We start from the raw sequence: 18,650 nt of genomic DNA on the forward strand, positions 1-18,650 counted from the left end.
ATAAATTCGAACTAATTTCGTAGTGTAGACATACCCTTAGAGTTGCAAGGGTATGAAATTAACCACAAAAATATTCTTAGGCAGGCCTTGTAGTCTACAGGTATTAAAAGCAAGGGTGTGGAGAGAAGTTACATTAAAACAATAATAGTAAGAACCTGCAGTAGAGGGATTGGGGAGACTCATAAATGAAACTCACAAGTATCTTAGTTAGCTAATGTCAGACCATTGTTTTCTATGACTGACTTTGTTGGATAAGGTTGCTTAAATAAATTACTTTAGCTAGATTTTTTTGTTTTAATGTAGAATGTTTGTTTGTTTTTATAGAAAATGAAAGCACCCATTAGTAAATATTTTCATAAAGAGAATTAAGTACTGAAATTTGTTCATTTAATAACTTTAATTGTACTTGGCACATTTCCCACAAAAGGAATTAATATCAGTAGGGTGGTTCAGAGTCCAGATACTGCAATGATGGACTTGTCACATACATACAATAATAAAGGGTACAAAGCAGGAAACACCTCTGACTGCTGGAAAATCAGGCTATTTGGCTGGTCGTGTAATCAAAAATACCTCCCCCTCTTCACTCACAAGCTCTTTTAAAAAAAAAAAAAAAACAATTATTTATTTATTAACAACAAATCTTGAAAAGGATTACTATTGTATTTTTCATCTAGGAGTTGAGGTACAGTCAGCAAGCAGCCCAAACTGTGGCCTGTGGAGATATGTGAAGTTTTCTCTCTCCAGTGCACAACACTAATATTAATACCGTTACAACTTTAATCCACGGACCTCAAAGTTCTTTACAAATTGTTACTGTTACAAGTTGCTGTTATTGTGGCTTTCTGTAGCACCTTTTGTTCTTGGATTGCATGTGTCTTTATGAACATAATGAATTAATTCTCACATCATCCCTGTGAAATAGGGAAGTATTATTTCTGTTTTACAGATCGAGAAATGGGAGCAATGCCCATGGAGTCAGATTATAGCAGGGCCCATAATAGAATTCAAGGATATTTCTACTTAATTTTATTATTTAAACAGTGCCATTAGTGTCCTAGGCATGTTACAGATGTGTAGGAAGATGAGGTCCCTAGTCCAAAGAATTTTCAGTTTAGTCTTGACTCCTGTTTCTCTGCTCTAACCACTAGACCACATATAAAACTCTGTCTTTGTAAAGCTCCTTAAAAGATGCCGCTCCTTCCCCCAGTTCTTTTAGTTCTGTCATATGCTGAGCATCACCCTGGAAGTCAACTTTGCTCCTGTGAGTTTATAATATGAAAAAGTCAATGGTCGCTATAGTTATACAGGCCTTCTCTCTTGTAGTTGTAGGGTTCCATGAAATATTATTTTATAAATGGAAACTGTCCTCTGCCTGCAGCCTGGAGAGGTCCTAAAATGAAAAGCACTTATCACCAAAAATAACCTGGTGAACCTTTCACAGGGCAGTCCTGGGGATGGCCAACTTGCTGAAAAAAGTTAAGAGACAAGGTGGTGAGGGAATATCTTTTATTGGACTAACTTCTGTTGTTGAGAGGGAGAAGTTTTCAAACAACTCAGAGCCCTTCTTCAGGTCTGGGAAAGGTATAGAGAGTGTCACACTAAATACAAGATTGAACAGATAGTTTAGCATAAGTAGCAAATATTCTAGGGCAGGGGTTCTCAAACTTAATTGCTCCATGGTCCCCTTCTGCAACAAAAATTACAACCCGACCCAGGAAGGAGAACTGAAGCCAGAGCTCCCCCCACCACCTCGGGTTGGGGGACACAGCCAATGCCCAAGAGCTTCAGCCTCAGGTGTGTGTGTGGGGAAAGCGGCCTGTAACTTGAGTCCCATCACCTAGGGCTGAAGCCCTTGGGCTTCGGCCCTGGGCGGTGGGGCTCAGGCTTCAGCTTCTGCCCCAGCAAGTCTAATGCCACCCCTGGTGACTCCATTTAAAATGGGGTCATGACCCACAGTTTGAGAACTGCTGTTCTAGGGGATCATTCCAGATGAAGTGGCTTGGTAACAGCCCTGTGGTCATAAGACAAAAAGGGGGATTAGGGGGTTACAGATTGTTATAATGAGCCATAAATCTAGTGTCTTTATGAAGACCATAATTTTTAGCATCTAGCAAAGTTATTAATTTAAGCTTCCAAGCTTATTGTTTGAAAGTGTTGTGCAAGTAAAAAAAAGTTCTCATTTGTGAGACTGGCAGCATATCTGCCTCATGGCAGAGACTTGAGGCCTGACTGCTTCCTCTGAAGTCAATGAGAGCTTTCTACCTGAACTCAAACTCCTCTAATATCTACTTTTTCACCCTTTTGGTTGTCTAGTTCCGAACACCTTGGCTCAGTGGATTCATCTTTGGTTGCTCCAGTCTGTCATTTATCTTTGTAGAGGACAGGCACAGCAGTAAAGAAATAGGCTCCTGGGGCAAGGGATAGCTCAGTGGTTTGAGCATTGGCCTGCTAAACCCAGGGTTCTGAGCTCAATCTTTGAGGGGGCCATTTAGGGATCTGGGGCAAAATCAGTACTTGGTCCTGCTAGTGCAGGCAGGGGGCTGGGCTCGATGACCTTTCAAGGTCCCTTCCAGTTCTAGGAGATAGGATATCTCCATTAATTAATTTATTTATAACTTTAATATATAGAACATAAAAATGGTATAGAATCCCAGGTTTGGGGTGGAATGCAGAGTGCAGCAGGCCAGGCTATGGCATTTGTGTGTGATTGGCACAGGAGAAGCTGTCTCCAGGACACAGGGGAATTGTCCTTGCCTTAGCAGAGGCCTTCTCCATTCTTACCTACAGGAATGAATGCAGCAGCTGCCTCACAAGGTCATCTGAGGTAGCTTAAGGGTAAATGAACAGACTCTCACCTTCATCAGAGCCTTACCTGAACCTGTTTCACCACACAGACCTCGCTATCAGGGGTGGCAAACTGAAGTTTAAAATTAAACAGTTTAACCATTAGATCTTTTTCTGTTTGTTAAAGCCAGTTTTCAACCTACTTTAATGGTTTTGCAGTCCCTTGCATTGAGGTCTGACCTGGCTGGTAGTACTCATGACCTCTCATCTCAGCAAGGTGGACAACCCCAGTCACTAGATTCAGAAATTGTCATACAAGTAAGAAAAAGAAATACTCAGAAGCGCTCTTTCCTCTTCCCATATCATATTCCTCAAAACAAGAGTTTATTATGTGTAAAGTGTCATGCTTTTGGATTGAGCAAAATGAATGTTGTTTTCTGTTAGTGATTCAGTTACTGAGGCAGGCTGTATACGTTTAAAAAACTATGGCGTTAATATGTTAAATGGTCTGTGGTCTTCTTTTCATGAACAGTACTATGTTATCTCTGACTTAATGGATAAAGAAACAAAGCTCTGGAGTAGTGAGTCATTAAGGTTTATTATCCACACTGTTTACTATAAATAAAGTTTAGGTTCCAGAATTTCTCCCAGTCACTGTATTTTGAAAACCAAAGCTGACATCAGATGTAGTTTCTCCATTCAGTACCTTAGTATTGCTGCCAAACTAGTTTGTACAAGAGGCTCTGCCTGTCTTTACGGCATGTATTTTAGAAAAGTTGCTGTGCCTTGCCATTTAATTCTTTCTTGGTGGCCTGATTAGAAATGTCTAGAAATGGTTTATTTTATTTATTTAATTAAAGTTACTTTGAATAAGTTGATAACCGAGGATGCAGGAGTATTTTTTACTCCTCCCATATGGCTGCTGTCCTATTTGGCTGTCCCTTCCCTTTTTGTTGTATGGTGGAGAGAGAGAGCATGCAGCCTGGGCTTTGTGCCTATTCCCATTGAGATTAGTGTCCAAATGTATTATGTGATGTCATAGATAAAATTTGGCTCACTAGGAATGTTGTCAGCAACTTTAGTGGGAGCAATGGTGGACCCTAGTATATACAATATGGTGGAGCAGATATTTGAGGCTCGATCCCTTTCCTTAAAGTTTCCAACATCAAAGCGGAACTCAGTGAGTTTTTCCTTCAAGACAAATAAGCTAACTGGCTTCTGAACTTTTGTCTTTCTTTTGGGAGTTAATTTGACCATTTTTCATATTCCGTTGTTGCTGAATTTTTCCCCAAGAAGAAATTGCCAAGAGAAGCTGGGAAAAAATCCCTTGTTCCTTTGGTAATATGAAGTTATAGGGCTGACACGAGAGTGGCAGCAGCACAAATAGAAGGCTCAAATGGCTGGGTGGAATTCAACAAATATATTCAGGAAAGACCTTTTTTTTCTATTCTACAGTTCTGAAGTTTTATAAAATATTCTTAACTGTCTAACTTTGTGATGCACCATGAAATGGTGTTCACATAGCATGGTGATGGCCGTAGAATGAGAACTTGAATAGAATAAGAAGTCATGAGCAAAATCCCTTGTAAGTCAATAGATAAATTGTTTTTTTTTTGAAGAATTTCCACAGAAATGTGAAATTCTACAAAAGTTTCAATACAATTTCATTTAAAATTGCTATAACCTTAGATAGGTTGTGCCTTTAAAGAAGTTGTTGGGTATTTTAGAAAGAAGCTCTTGACCCGTGATTGTTTTTTCTAAGGATTCACCTAATGCTAACTCTTAAGCGATAAAAGACTTGGATAGTTAACTTACCATTGCATCCATGTACTAAATAATTTGCAGTCTGCTACATGTGTGTCTAGTGGCTTTGAACCCTGAGCTTTTATTCTTGGTAGTAATTCCTTTCTTATGGAAAAGACTTGAGTAATATTTATTGTCTTTTTCATTTCCTAGAAGTTAACTGTATATATTTAAATTACATTAAACAGAGCTTTATATATGTCAAAGTAGCTACCCCTGTATAACAACTTTGTCTGCTGAAACTTGTTACCTGTGCATTTGGTAAGCAGAAACCAAGAATTAAGCTGATTGTGTTACTAATCCTATTTTAGTTGCACTTGTGGTTTATGCATTGAATATCAACGTATTGTGATGGTTTTTCTTTCTGTTGTTTCTCCTTTTTCTAGAGGAAACCTATGTTTTAAGTGTCAGGTTAAGTTTTATTTGGTAGTCGATTTATGTTCTTCATGAAGAATAGCTTGATTTTTTACCTTTAATAATACTCCTGATCCCTTTTTAAAAATTAAATTTTAATAGAAAATATTCTCTTTTCTGGCAAGACACTTGAATCTACCAATGGGAAAATAATAAAGAAAAACTTGCCTCCCTAGCCATCAGTTTTGCAGTTTGTGTGTGGCTGCTGAGAAGTGCATGTTCCTTGCTTCAAAGCATCCTTAGAAGAGTTTGTTGAAGTTTTGATGCTTGGCACCGATTAACTAATAATCATGTTACTGCTCCTGCATATTCCTCTTTGTTGCCCCAAATAGCATGTGTCCTGGCACTTCATTAGAAGCAGCAACAAGGCCTCCAGCAAAGTTGTTGGCCTCTTGGTATGGCCAACAATTTAAAACTGTATTTGTTATTTTGAGATGTCTTGATTTTTAAATGGAAAAATGATGCTGAAAACATTTGCTTTGTTAGAATGAACAAACTCCTTACCATGTAATTTCCCCCAGTTCCCTCCAAGATTATTTCATATCTTGCTAGCTATTATCTAATTTAGTGTAAGGCTAGTTACTAGGTTGGCAGAAATAGTGCATATAGATGAGATACTGCTGAGCTAAATGTAATAGTTTGTATGAAATTTTAAGGCTTTGGGGGAAAGCCCCACTTTGTGGGTGTCACCCCCAACATGCATTTGCTGTCCTGAAAGCATCCTTCCCCTTCTAACTTGCTCTGAAGAAATACTAAAACCATCCATGTACGATGTGTTTAATTTTCTCCCAATATTTCTCATGTTTGGGGTGCCCAGTGAGAGAGTTTGTTGATTCCCTCCCACCTTACCCAGAAGCAAGGGTGGGGTAAAAGAGGTTCTTGTTAGCCGGTCACAAGATTCCCTGTCCCACTTTTAAAGGCAGACATTTTGATGTGCTGTGTACATTGTAAAATTCTTCTGCTAATGATTTTTGAAGCAACTTGGATGTAATGCAAAAAAAAATCCCATTGAGCAATAATATTGCTCAGTCTCCAAATATTGCCAGGTTTAATTTTTATTTGCAATGAATCAGTTTTATGAACAATTGCTATGAGGTTTTCCTAGAAATTATATACAATTTTTTTTTTTTTTAAAAACACCACCACATTAGGGGTCTGTGGAAAACTGAGCTCAGAATATTCATTGCCTTTAAACTGCTAGGTTGTGTGTTACACCAGTTAGTAACTTCTTAAAATGGCAACACGCGTGGTGGTTGTATAATGAGTGAGGCTTATGTATATCGTGGCACGTGGCCAAAGGCCTTGTGCTTCCAGCACCCAAGAAGTGTGTTGTGGGAAACAAGCCTTCCCTGTAGTGTGTTCCTGCACGCCCTTGCAAAGATCTTTGCTTCTCTTATGCTTTCAAATGAGTCAAACAAATAGAACTAAGCGTTTTTTAAAGACTAATCTAATGCACTGTGAGCCTTTTTAATGTGTAACTTTGAGCATGTTTTACTGCAAGATCCCAAACGCTAGTGTCTTTGAATGCATTGGACTCAGTAAGCTACTGTGAGAGTAGATGGGTTCAAGTGGATGTGGGTGGATGAGCAAGAAACTAGGCCTTATCTGTGTGGCTAGACTCCTATGTTCATGCAGGGAGTGGCACTCTCAATCTTTATTCCTTTATAAGCTGCAGCACCTATTTTCTATTGGTAGGGTGCTTTGATTAAATTCTGATTTAACACACCAATCAGTAAGCAAGCCAGATCTCAAATATTAAATGGCTTAGTATTTAAAGAGGAGAACCCATTAACTCCGGTTTGAATAAGGACTGGGAATGGCTGAGCCATTACAAACATTGACTCTATCTCCCCTTGTAAGTATTCTCACACTTATTATCAAACTGTCTGTACTGGGCTAGCTTGATTATCACTTCAAAAGTTTTTTTTCTCTTAATTAATTGGCCTCTCAGAGTTGGTAAGACAACTCCCACCTGTTTATGCTCTCTGTATGTGTGTATATATAGCTCCTCAATATATGTTCCATTCTATATGCATCCGAAGAAGTGGGCTGTAGTCCACGAAAGCTTATGCTCTAATAAATTTGTTAGTCTCTAAGGTGCCACAAGTACTCCTGTTCTTCTTTTTGCGGATACAGACTAACATGGCTGCTACTCTGAAACCTGCCATTAACTGTGCCTCACTTATTTACAAGCTAATCTAAGTGGTCGTATTGTGAAAGTGTATATTTAGACAGCTTTAAAACAGTGACTTGCCTACCAGGCCATAATGGCCCAAGATACTTGGAATTCATTTTGAATGTCTGTGTTCAGTGGAAGAGTCTCTGTTAAGAAACCACATAAATGACTTCAGGGTGTGGTGGTGGTGGTGTTGCATATAGTCTTTGTGAGGAAAAAAATTCATAGTGTAGCTTTCATATACGCCTAGAAGAGAAAGTAAAGGTTGCAGGAAAAAGTTACAACAGTCTTTGGAAGAGCTCTTTTCAGGGTGAAGTAGCTACGGTGGCTTTATTCTATAGCTACGGTGGCTTTATTCTATAAGAGAACCCAAGTGATATTATTTTTTTAAGTTTAAAGTTATTACTGTAAATGTCAACTGTTAAACAAAACTGTTTAATTTATGGTTTGATTTGTATTTGAAGTGGATAGAAGGCCTCTATAGTAAGTTAAACTAGTCTGCCTTTGCGTTCAGTGTTGTGTCCTTTGGACTCAAACATTGAAAAGTACTCTTGGATTGGTGGCTAACTTGATGTTTTGGGGTTTATGAAAGAGGTAAAATCTGAATTCAGTTGCCTTAATGTTACTCCTGTTGGCTTTATTAAAGTAAATGTAATGAAACCAAGTTAAGACAATCTGTTGGCCAACTTGCGAAGTACTGTGCTTTCAGGCTGAAAGCAAATTTTAGTAGTAGTATGTGTGCTAGGTACTTCCATGGCACTGAATGCAGGAATAGTGCAGTGTTGTTTTAAGATTTATTTTATACTTACTTGCAAACCACATTTTGCAATTAATCTGCTAGAAAAATGGCTAAATTATTCCAATTATAATTAAAAATCTCTCGCTGCCTCTTGTGTTGATAAGAAGCTTTGAATGTGGATTCTAAAGCTTTCAGCCACCCAATCCTCATTTAGATTCTGATTCAGGAAGGGATTTCTGCATATGCAGAGATAAGTCTTTACTGAGATAACAAAGCAACTAGACAAGGAGAATTCTCACAAGTATGAAAGTTCTAAACGTATCACGTTTATGTGCTAATTAAATTTCTATGGAAAATTGTTTTAACACCTCAGCAGAAAGCAGGGATGATATCAGTGATAGAAATCAAAGATAAATGCGTCACATGCCTTACAAAAGTTAAAATGAAGAGGCACAAAATGCTCTGTCTAGACTGAACATGCCTCAGTTGTTGGCGTTGTTTTGAAAAGTAGCCAACTTTCAGTCTTGAATTTCCATATAGTGATACTCAGTTGCACCACTAATAGTTAATACTTTAATTTGTGCAGTGCTAGCAGCATGCTAAGTGTTTTACAGATAAGTATGGAAACTATCCACTTGCCACAAACAGTTCTGTGAGCATGAACAGGGTCTAGATTTTAGAAACCTCTCTTCTAAAGCTGTTTTTATCATGTAGTGCCATAAACGTGCATGTTTATAATACAGCTGAATAAGTCTACTCCAGCTAAAAGCTTAGTGTATAAAATCATCTTAAGCTTTTGCTTTAAAAAAAAAATTTGACTTCAATTCAGATTAATAGGAACAGATTTAAATAATTCTATCTTGGAAGATTTGACCCTGATCAGACTGTGGTACTTATCTAAAGATCACAGGTAGAAGGAGTGACCATGAAAGGTGCTTACTGACAGTGAGGTATTTGAGTAGTGGCTAAAGAGTTTTAAGAACAGAATTCGATGTAAAGAATTTGTAGAGGTTTATTCTCCTGTACCTGTGACCTTTTAAAGGGATCTCAGTCAAGGGTGACAGTCTGCAAATTGTACTTAAAACTTTCATCTCACAGCAACAAAACAGTGTATACATGCAGTGTCGCTGTGGCATCTGATGCAATCAGAGCAACAGAGATGTTTGTATGGATGTTAATTGAATTAGGTTACTGGCTCTGGATGGTATAATTGAGATAGAAGTTCATAATTTGCAATAGAGATGAAAAGTCTGTATGATCTTGCACTGTTTTGTTTTAAAAGGCATTTATTGGTAGCTGCACTGGAAGATTGCTAATTAAGTACGCAAGTAGATCTACTGGTACATTCAGGTATGGAGTTAGACATACAGGTAAATGTTATCAATGATAACTGTTTTAGTTTAGCATTGTTGTTTACATACAGTTTGATAAGTAGGTGATTGGTCTGACATTGTAATATCCAAATAGAAAATCCTGGATCTTCAAATATAATTTTTTGAGAGAGGAGCTGTAGACTCTGAATCAGAAGAGCTGTCACCAGGGATCATTTTGAAGAATGCTTCCAAAGGAATTTTGATAGGTTAAGGAGACTGCAGCGTCCAATGCTGTTAGAGACACACACATTTAAATAACTCAATACGTAGTCCGAATACTAAGGTTAGAACCAGTTACTAAAGGAGTTATAACTTTAACTAACACTGGGTTAGGCTTAGTATGTCTCATGTTACACACATTTTGGTTAGTAGCTCCTGCTCTGCAGATTGCCTCTTGCAAATAAAAGGTAGGATTGATGTATAAAAGCAAACAAACCAAGAAAAAAAACCCACCCAGATTTAATGCTGATTTTCTGTTCTAGTAAGTTTTTAGCTCACTTTCCACTTGACTTTTATTTTGTGGTGGCAGAATGTTTACAAGCATCCAGGAATACACACATCTTTCTCCTCTGACAGGAAAAGAAGGGTGTATGCTAACGGGATTTTAGTATCCTCAAAGTGATGTCAAGAAGAGGTTAGATGCAGCTGGTGCAAATTGGTATTTGACTACTACTACCATCTGACCTTTTCACTTTAGCCTTTTACCTCTCTTCCTCCCCATCCTTGTTTACCTGAAGCAGTTATCCTGCATTTGGGAAGGCAAGCTGTTCCCAGCAAGGGTAGGATTCTGCTTCATTATCTGTTTCTGGGGATGCTGCAATGAAACATATGCTATATCTGGCCATCCAGAGACTGTGTACACTTGTGGAACCCTCCTTGTATCCTGTGCTGATTAGGAAGCAAGTTCACCCTGCCATTGGCATAACATCTTGCACAACAGGATTTTGTTTTAATATTTCCATGAACAGAAGTTTTTTTTAAAGAGAACTTGTGATACAAAAAGGCAAAATATTATCCTATCAAACCCCCTCTCTCCTACTAAAGGAAATTCAGGAAGATGGAAAAAGGGTTACCAGATTCCATTTAGTCCATCCCCTTAGACAGTGCTCCTTACAAGGCTTTGTCCTGTCCCTTTACAAAAAATGCCAAGAAATGGTACTTTTGTTAAGAGTGCCAAGAGCCCTATACTGTGGATATGTTATCAGTCCAAGTGCCATATGCATTTTTATGTGCATGCAAATTTTACTGCCTTGTAGATTGATCATTAGAACTGTATTTATTTTTCTGGAATGAATTCATTTCCCTCATTTCCAAAAATCCTTTGATGGTAACTAGTATTCCAGATGATAGGGGGTGAGGTGGGAGAAAAATAACCTTTTTCAATGAGACTAGGAAGGCAATTGAGAGTTAGCAAGGGGAGGAGATTCAGGGAGGATGTTCTAGAGAGGTCATGGTGTTGGGCATAGAAGAATTTTGCATTAACAGTTGAAAGTTTGTGTGAAAGGGAAGAGCAGGTTGGTGCTAAAAGAATAGAGGGGAGGAAGAGCAGTCTAGAGAGAGAGACGAGATCTGACAACAGCGGGAGCAAGTCCACGGAGGATAGGAAAATCAAGGAAGATAACTTTGACTTGATACTGAAATATATGATCAGCCTGATTTGAAGAACAAGGTGATGAATTGTGCATTCTGTGCAGGTGAGCAAGGGCTTGGGGGTCACAGGGAACAGAGTGGCAGTAGTCAATACAGCTTGTTCAGCCTGGGGTGATTGAAAAGGGAAAGAAGAATCAGTAGACAGAGTGAGGGATGTCTGCCTCCCCTCCCTTATTGCCTTGAGGAGAGATGGACTGAGCTGAAGATTCAAAATTAGAACCCAGATTTGGTTCCTTCACTTGGCAGTGTGGCTAGACAGAAGGCCTGAGCTCTGTGATGCAATAGTGGAGTGGGTAACTTCAGCAATGGTTTGTTTGGGGCTTTGCAAGACATCTTTTCCTGTAGTAGGCTTTTTCAGTAGACTCTGTGTTTTGATACTGTAGTTCTCAGCCTGGTTTTGTAAAAAGACTCAGTCACATGTGGATTTTGCGCTGTCACCCAGTCCTGCACCAGCTGTTGCAATTGATCTCCTTGGTGAATTTGTTTTCTGTGTCTAGAGCAGGGGTTCTCAGGACAAATTATTTGGTGGCATCAGAGTGCTGGTGGCCATTCTCACACTTTTTTCTAAAATACTTATTAGCTTTAGGAAAAACAAACAAATATGCACATATACATGTCCAAATTATTGTAATTTATTTACTGCTAGCTATAAGTCTGTTGTGAAAAGTGATATTAATAAACATACAAGTATCACTTTTCACAGCAGACTTACTCAGCCCTGGATGGGAGGTCAGGGAAGGCAGACTGGGACTGGAGCCTGAAGCCCCACAGCCTGAGTTCAAAGCCGTGTGTCTCCAGCAACCAACACCAAGGCAGTGCACCCAGGAGCAACAGGGAGGGGGAGGGGCCGCTACTTTGCCTCCCCCACATCACAGCCCGGGAGACTGGCTGCAAGAAAAGCCCCAGCTGGCAGCATTTGAGAAATGCTGGTCTAGAGTTGTAAATACACCCAGGTTTCTTTGGTTCCTTGTTTCATTGGTGCCTGGTCTTACATTTCTGTTTTTCTTCTAATTTGAGCCATGTGTGATTGTTCGCTTTGCCAGTTTTCTCTCTGGATTATTGGTTCTATTGAATAAAATGCTTAACTAGATATTGCAGGGAAAAGGTTTCCAACCTTGGAATGTAAAAACAATAAAATAAACTAATCTAGAAATATCATTATTACCCTCTCAATAAAGGCCAAGCTAGAGTATAGGCTGAGTTCTTTCATTGTCACAAAATTTCCTTCGCTAGCTCAGTCCCCTGCATACGATGCCATATTGCCCAGTTACTCCCATTAAATCCTTTTGCATTAATTGCATAATCTGACATGAGTTAGGTATGGTGTTCTCTTTAAATACTTGCCAAAAATCCTTTGCTGAATACATACTTATTCGTCTCTTGTGAATGCCAGATGGCTGTCTAGAATACTGTTGCTTCAATGTGGAAACTCCATTCACAGCAAACACAAAATTCTAGAAATTGCAGATAACAAAGACCTATGAAGTCTTCTAGCCCACACCAACAGGCACATATATGCAGGATTGTTCCTTGCAATATTTCCTAGTGCTTAAGCCATACTACTTTAAAATGTACCCAGTCATGTTCCGACTGTGCAGTGTATTGTACAGTGGTTGAACTTTTTTTTTTTTTTTTTTTTTTTTTTTTTTTTTTTAAGAAAATGGTCACTTGCTTATTTCTGTTCTTTGCCTTCCAGTTTGCGGGAGCATGGACATCCGGAATAACCTGACCCGGTTGAATAGGCTTGAGAACTGCACTGTGATCGAGGGCCACTTGCAAATATTGCTGATGTTTAAAACCAAGCCTGAAGATTTCCGTGAGCTCAGCTTTCCCAAACTGACTATGATTACGGACTACTTACTGCTCTTTCGGGTATATGGTTTAGAGAGTTTAAAGGGGCTTTTTCCCAACCTCACTGTGATTCGAGGAACTCATCTCTTCTTTAACTATGCTCTGGTCATTTTTGAGATGGTTCACTTGAAAGAGATTGGCCTTTATAACCTGATGAACATTACTCGAGGTGCAGTGCGGATCGAGAAGAACAATGAACTGTGTTACTTGTCCACAATCGACTGGTCTAGGATTTTAGACTCTGTGGAAGACAATTACATCATTGCCAACAAGGATGACACGGAAGAGTGTGGAGATGTGTGTCCAGGAACTGTGAAAGGAAAAAGCAGCTGCCCATCTACTGTAATAAATGGCAATTTCATTGAACGCTGCTGGACCCACGATCACTGTCAAAGAGGTAGGAATACAGAGCAAAATATTGTTTTGATTTTGAGAGTGCTTTCCTGGCAGCTTTTGCACCATCCTTGCTGCCATTCAATATGTCTAAGTACTAATATATATATTCTCTGATAAGCTGCTACCTTTTATTTCAAATGTGGATTTACATTTTTCTTCAAATGTAAAAAAGAGCACAGTTAAGAGAGTTTATGGCATTTTAATTTTTCAAACATTTTCTTATTGCACAGCTTCCTTTTTAAAAGGACCCCATTCTAAAATAGCTAATAATACCCTAAGCTGCATATTCAGCTTTTTAAACTGTTCCTGTAATTTTTTTTTTACCTCTCTTCCCAACCCCACCCCTGGTTATGTGACTAATTAATGGAAATTTCTTCAAGATCCCCCTTCCCCAAAATAACATCATTATCCACCTGTCATCTAGCTTCTTTATAAAGAAAATTACTGAAATTTTAAATTTGTAAACAGTTTAATGATCTGTGCGTATGTGCACGTGCTCTTTCTTCAAATGAAGAATGTGATTATATATAATGTTTACATTTCAACTCTGTATTTGCATGGTAACTTTAAAAAGTAAATACACATTTAGTTTGCTTGCTTGCAAAGTCATTCTCACACACTCTCTCTCTCTCTCTTGCATATTTTCGTTTCCTTTTACAAAACTTGGTCAAAATATTTAGAGTGGCAACACTTGTAATTGACATCCAACTTGAAAAACATACTTGATAAGTTGTATTTTAACTTACTTATCTTTGAATTCAAGAGCTCTGCAATTTGTGTTCTCAGTAGGAATGTATATTTACTTATTCTCTGCCTGCCTACCTCAAGTTTTGTTTGTTTGTTTGTTTTTGTTTGTTTTTAAGTTAATTGTTTTTGATCAGTCATAAGTGGTGAAAGTGTTAACAAACATGCACACTAGTCTCCTGGTAACTATAGCAGAGATTAAATGACAGTTCTCGAGCTGAATGTGTTACTGGACCCTTGCTGCTTCTGTTCTTGTGCCATCCACGATAATCTTCAACCAAGGTTGCCTTAAAGTGTGTGATTGTTTTGCTAAGCTTAAGGTAAGCTTGTGTGAATTGTACTCTGGTTTTTGTTTGTCCGGGGGTTCTCTGGAACAACTCCTTATGCCATAGATATCCGTGTCTTGAAATCTGATCTTGAAATCTGCATTTCTGGGGCTTACCTGGTGACCTCAAACAACTATTTTTTTAAACTACTGAGGCTGAGACGAAATGCAGTCAGTTGATCTGTCAAAGTTCTCAGTAGGATCATTGTTTTGGAATAAAATAAACCTTGCTGAGGTTTATATTTGGAGTTTAATAAATTAAACTTAATGCAGGTTCTTCATTTTGGTATTTGGTGCGTAGATGCTGAGGTGATGGGTGCTTTAAATCCGTGATTCTCAAACTTTTGTACTGGGGACTCTTTTCACATAGCAAGCCTCTGAATGCAGACCCCTTTTTTAAATTAAAAACACTTTATATAACACCATTATAAATGCTGGAGGCAAAGCAGGGTTTGGGGTGGAGGCTGACAGCTTACGACGACCCCCCACATAGTAACCTCACAACCCCCTGAAGAGTCCCGACCCCCAGTTTGAGAACCCCTGCTTTAAATGCTTAAGGTAGATACATAGTGACTGTAGAGAATATGGAGGGAGAATTTTGCCTAGTTTTCTCCAATTTGAATTTCTGAAATGTTGGCTTTCCCTCTTCCTCCTCCGTTGTTCATAGAACCATAGAATATTAGGGTTGGAAGAGACCTCAGGAGGTCATCTAGTCCAATCCTCTGCTCAAAGCAGGACCAACACCAAGTAAATCATCCCAGCCAGGGCTTTGTCAAGCCTAACCTTAAAAACATCTAAGGATGGAGATTCCACTACCTCCCTAGGAAACCCATTCCAGTGCTTCACCACCCTCCTAGTGAAATAGTGTTTCCTAATATCCAACCTAGACCTCCCCCACTGCAACTTGAGACCATTGCTCCTTGTTCTGTCATCTGCCACCACTGAAAACAGCCGAGCTCCATCCTCTTTGGAACCCCCCTTCAGGTAGTTGAAGGCTGCTATCAAATCCCCCCCTCAGTCTTCTCTTCTGCAGACTAAACGACCCCAATTCCCTCAGCCTCTCCTCGTAAGTAGTGTGCTCCAGCCCCCTGATCATTTTTGTTGCCCTCCGCTGGACTCTCTCCAATTTGTCCTCATCCCTTCTGTAGTGGGGGGACCAAAACTGGATACAATACTCCAAGTATGGCTTCATCAGTGCCGAATAGAGGGGAATAATCACTTCCCTCGATCTGCTGGCAGTGCTCCTACTAATACAGCCCAATATGCCGTTGGCCTTCTTGGCATCAAGGGCACACTGCTGACTCATATCCAGCTTTTCATCCACTGTAACCCCTAGGTCCTTTTCTGCAGAACTGCTGCTTAGACAGTGGGTGCACAGCCTGTAGCAGTGCATGGGATTCTTCCTTCCTAAGTGCAGGACTCTGCACTTGTCTTTGTTGAACCTCATCAGATTTCTTTTGGCCCAATCCTCCAATTTGTCTAGGTCACTCTGGACCCTATCCCTACCCTCCAGCATATCTACCTCTCCCCCCCCAGCTTAGTGTCATCTGCGAACTTGCTGAGGGTGCAGTTCATACCATCATCCAGATCATTCATTGTTCTCATTTTCTATTTGTAGAGGTATTGTCATTCCCTGCACTGCAACATTTCCTCTAGTCACAGGAATCTTTCTTTTAAAAAAAATAGTTGTGTTGCTGCAGAGACAAGATACATAAAATAACTTTGAATCCTCCCTCAACCTGTTTGCATTGCCTGAGCTGAAACATCATGAATAACTGATATATTGATGAATACTTTCATGTTCAGTGTTTGAGCTGTAGTGAGTTACATATTATGTGGGAGAATTCTCCTCTCAGAGATCATTGACTGATAGAAAATCCACATGCATAGGGACAGCAGAAACTCCAAGATGAGCCATGTGCCTCTAGGAAGAGAAATTTGTCCTTCGTCTACTGCTCAGCTTTCTCGGCCTTAAGAAGGTGAGTATAGTAGTTGCTTCCAATTATATTAAAATAAAGAGCTGTCTACCTCTCTAAACAATGTTAGACGTCTTCCCCTTTTGAACTGAAGTGTTCACCGTGTAGTGACGTGTTCTGAATGGGAGCCGTGCTCTTCTGAAACTCTGGCCCCAGTTGTGGGTGCTGAGCGTGCTTTAAAGTCTCTGGCCTTTTCACTTCAGGGAAGCTCTTGCAGCTCATCCTTTAAGGTATCTGAGGCTTAAAATTTACTGCTCAATTCCTGCCCATTCCCCAAAATAAAATAGAGACCGGCTTGATTCTGATTGTGACTGTTACACAGCAGTTTATTTGTAGAGCAGTTTAAAGATATGGCGTCACTCTGCTGTCTCTGTGGTTCAAATTATGCCATGATTGATGATTGGAGCGTGGATTAAATACCTCTATTCATCATGGAATTTCCCTTACCAAAGTTATATATTTGGAGGGAGCAAGCAGAGCTTTAATTTTCTAGGTAATGCTGCTAATAGAGGGATCAGTATTTTTCCATTCAGGAGCAAATAAAGGAACAGCTCATTTTAAAATTTTACCTATCAGGCTCTTGTCACTTACTTACCATTATGCTCTTGCACTTGGGATTTCTCACATGCTCTTTTCCTTCATAGGACATGAGCCTGGTCTGCTTTTCAACAACAATTTTCAAAGTCACAGCAAATTGGATTAAACATTGCTAGCCCTGCTCTGAGTCAGGCTTCCCAGATAGTTCTGCTTCAACACTCAGCTCCCCACAGAGAAGACCCATCTGACAAACCCTACTAAGTCTGGCCTGCTGGGACTCCACTGATGAACCGCAGTAGGGGAGCAGGATGAGTAGAGACACAGAAAAGTCTGGTGTGGCTGGTGCTGGAGGGTAGCTAGGGAGGCAGCAGACCAAGGGAGCAGGGCTTCTGTCTGTCCAATTTGCCTCTCCAGTAACACTCCATACACTTCCCAAGCCCAGCTTCCTTTTCTCCCATCGCCTTGTCTACTGCACATCCCTGACCCATTTCATGTTTACTGTTTCTCTTTCTTTGTTTTTACTAGGGCTGTCAATTAATCGCAGTTAACTCATGTGATTAACTCAAATTAATCGCGATTAATCACAGTTAAACAATAGAATAGCAATTGACATTTATTAAATATTTTGGATGTTTTTCTACATTTTCATATATGTTGTATTCTGTGTTGTAATTGAAATCAGATTGCATATCTTTATTATAAATATTTGCACTGTAAAAATAAAATTATTTTTCAATTCACCTCAGTCAAGTAGTGTAGTGCAATCTTTGTTGTGAAAGTGCAACTTACAAATGTAGATTTGTGTGTGTGTGTGTGTGTGTGTGTGTGTGACAGACATAACTGCACTCAAAACCAAAACAATGTAAAACTTTAGAGTGTGCTAGTCCACTCAGTCCTACTTCTTGTTTAGCTAATTGCTAAGACCACCAAGTTTGTTTACATTTACAGGAGATGCTGCTGCCTGCTTCTTATGTACAATGTCATCTGAAAGTGAGAACAAGCGTTCGCATGGCACTTTTGTAGTTGCAAGGTATTGCAAGGTATTTACGTGCCAGATATGCTAAACATTCGTATGCTCCTTCATGCTTCTGCCACCGTTCCAGAAGATATGTTTCCATGCTGATGATGCTCATTAAAAAATAATGTGTTAATTAAATTTGTGACTGAAGTCTTTGTGGGATAATTGTGTCTCCTACTCTGTTTTACCCACATTCTGCCCCATATTTCATGTTATAGCAGTCTCGGATGATGACCCAGTTTTAAGAACACTTTCACAGCAGATTTGACAAAATGCAAAGAAGATATCAATTTGAGATTTCGAAAAACTAGCTACAGCACTGGACCCAAGGTTTAAGAATCAGAATGGCCTTTCAAAATCTGAGAGGGTTGAGGTGGTGGAGCATGCTTTCAGAAGTCTTAAAAGCGCAACATTCTGATGTAGAAACTACAGAATCCGAACCACCCAAAAAAAAAAAAATCAACCTTCTGCTGGTGGTTTCTGACTCAGATGATGAAAATGAACATGCATCGGTCCGCATTGCTTTGGATCGTTATCAAGCAGAACCCATCATCAGCATGGACACATCCTATGGAATGGTGGTTGAAGATCAAGGGACATATGAATCTTTAGCACATCTGGCACGTTAATATCTTGCAATGTCGGCTACAAAAGTGCCATGCGAATGCCTGTTCTCATTTTCAGGTGACATTGTACGTAAGAAGCAGGCAGCAGCATCTCCTGTAAATGTAAACAAACTTGTTTGTCTTAGCGACTGACTGAACAAGAAGTAGGACTGAGTGGACTTGCAGGCGCTAAAGTTTTACATTTGTTTTATTTTTCAATGCAGTTATTGTAGATAATTCTACATTTGTAAGTTCA

At 39.4% G+C, this 18,650-nt stretch overlaps 1 protein-coding gene across 1 annotated transcript; it reads left to right on the top strand.

The window, feature by feature from the left end:
* Positions 1–12,602: 12,602 nt before the first annotated feature.
* LOC117869065 (insulin receptor-like) lies at positions 12,603–18,169 on the top strand. Its single transcript, XM_034755566.1, has 2 exons — positions 12,603–13,190; positions 18,008–18,169. The coding sequence occupies exons 1-2, from the start codon at positions 12,650–12,652 to the stop codon at positions 18,055–18,057; spliced, it is 591 nt and encodes a 196-aa protein (XP_034611457.1). The 5' UTR covers positions 12,603–12,649; the 3' UTR covers positions 18,058–18,169.
* Positions 18,170–18,650: the final 481 nt, after the last annotated feature.

Source organism: Trachemys scripta, chromosome 22, assembly GCF_013100865.1.
Source record: "Trachemys scripta elegans isolate TJP31775 chromosome 22, CAS_Tse_1.0, whole genome shotgun sequence".
Lineage (NCBI taxonomy): Eukaryota > Metazoa > Chordata > Testudines > Emydidae > Trachemys > Trachemys scripta.

Bases quoted from the DNA above. Each gene is read 5' to 3' on its own strand.
- LOC117869065 (XM_034755566.1), top strand. From the start codon at position 12,650: ATGGACATCCGGAATAACCTGACCCGGTTGAATAGGCTTGAGAACTGC. The intron at 13,191-18,007 runs GTAGGAATACAG...TTCATGTTATAG, and splicing joins CCACGATCACTGTCAAAGAG to CAGTCTCGGATGATGACCCA.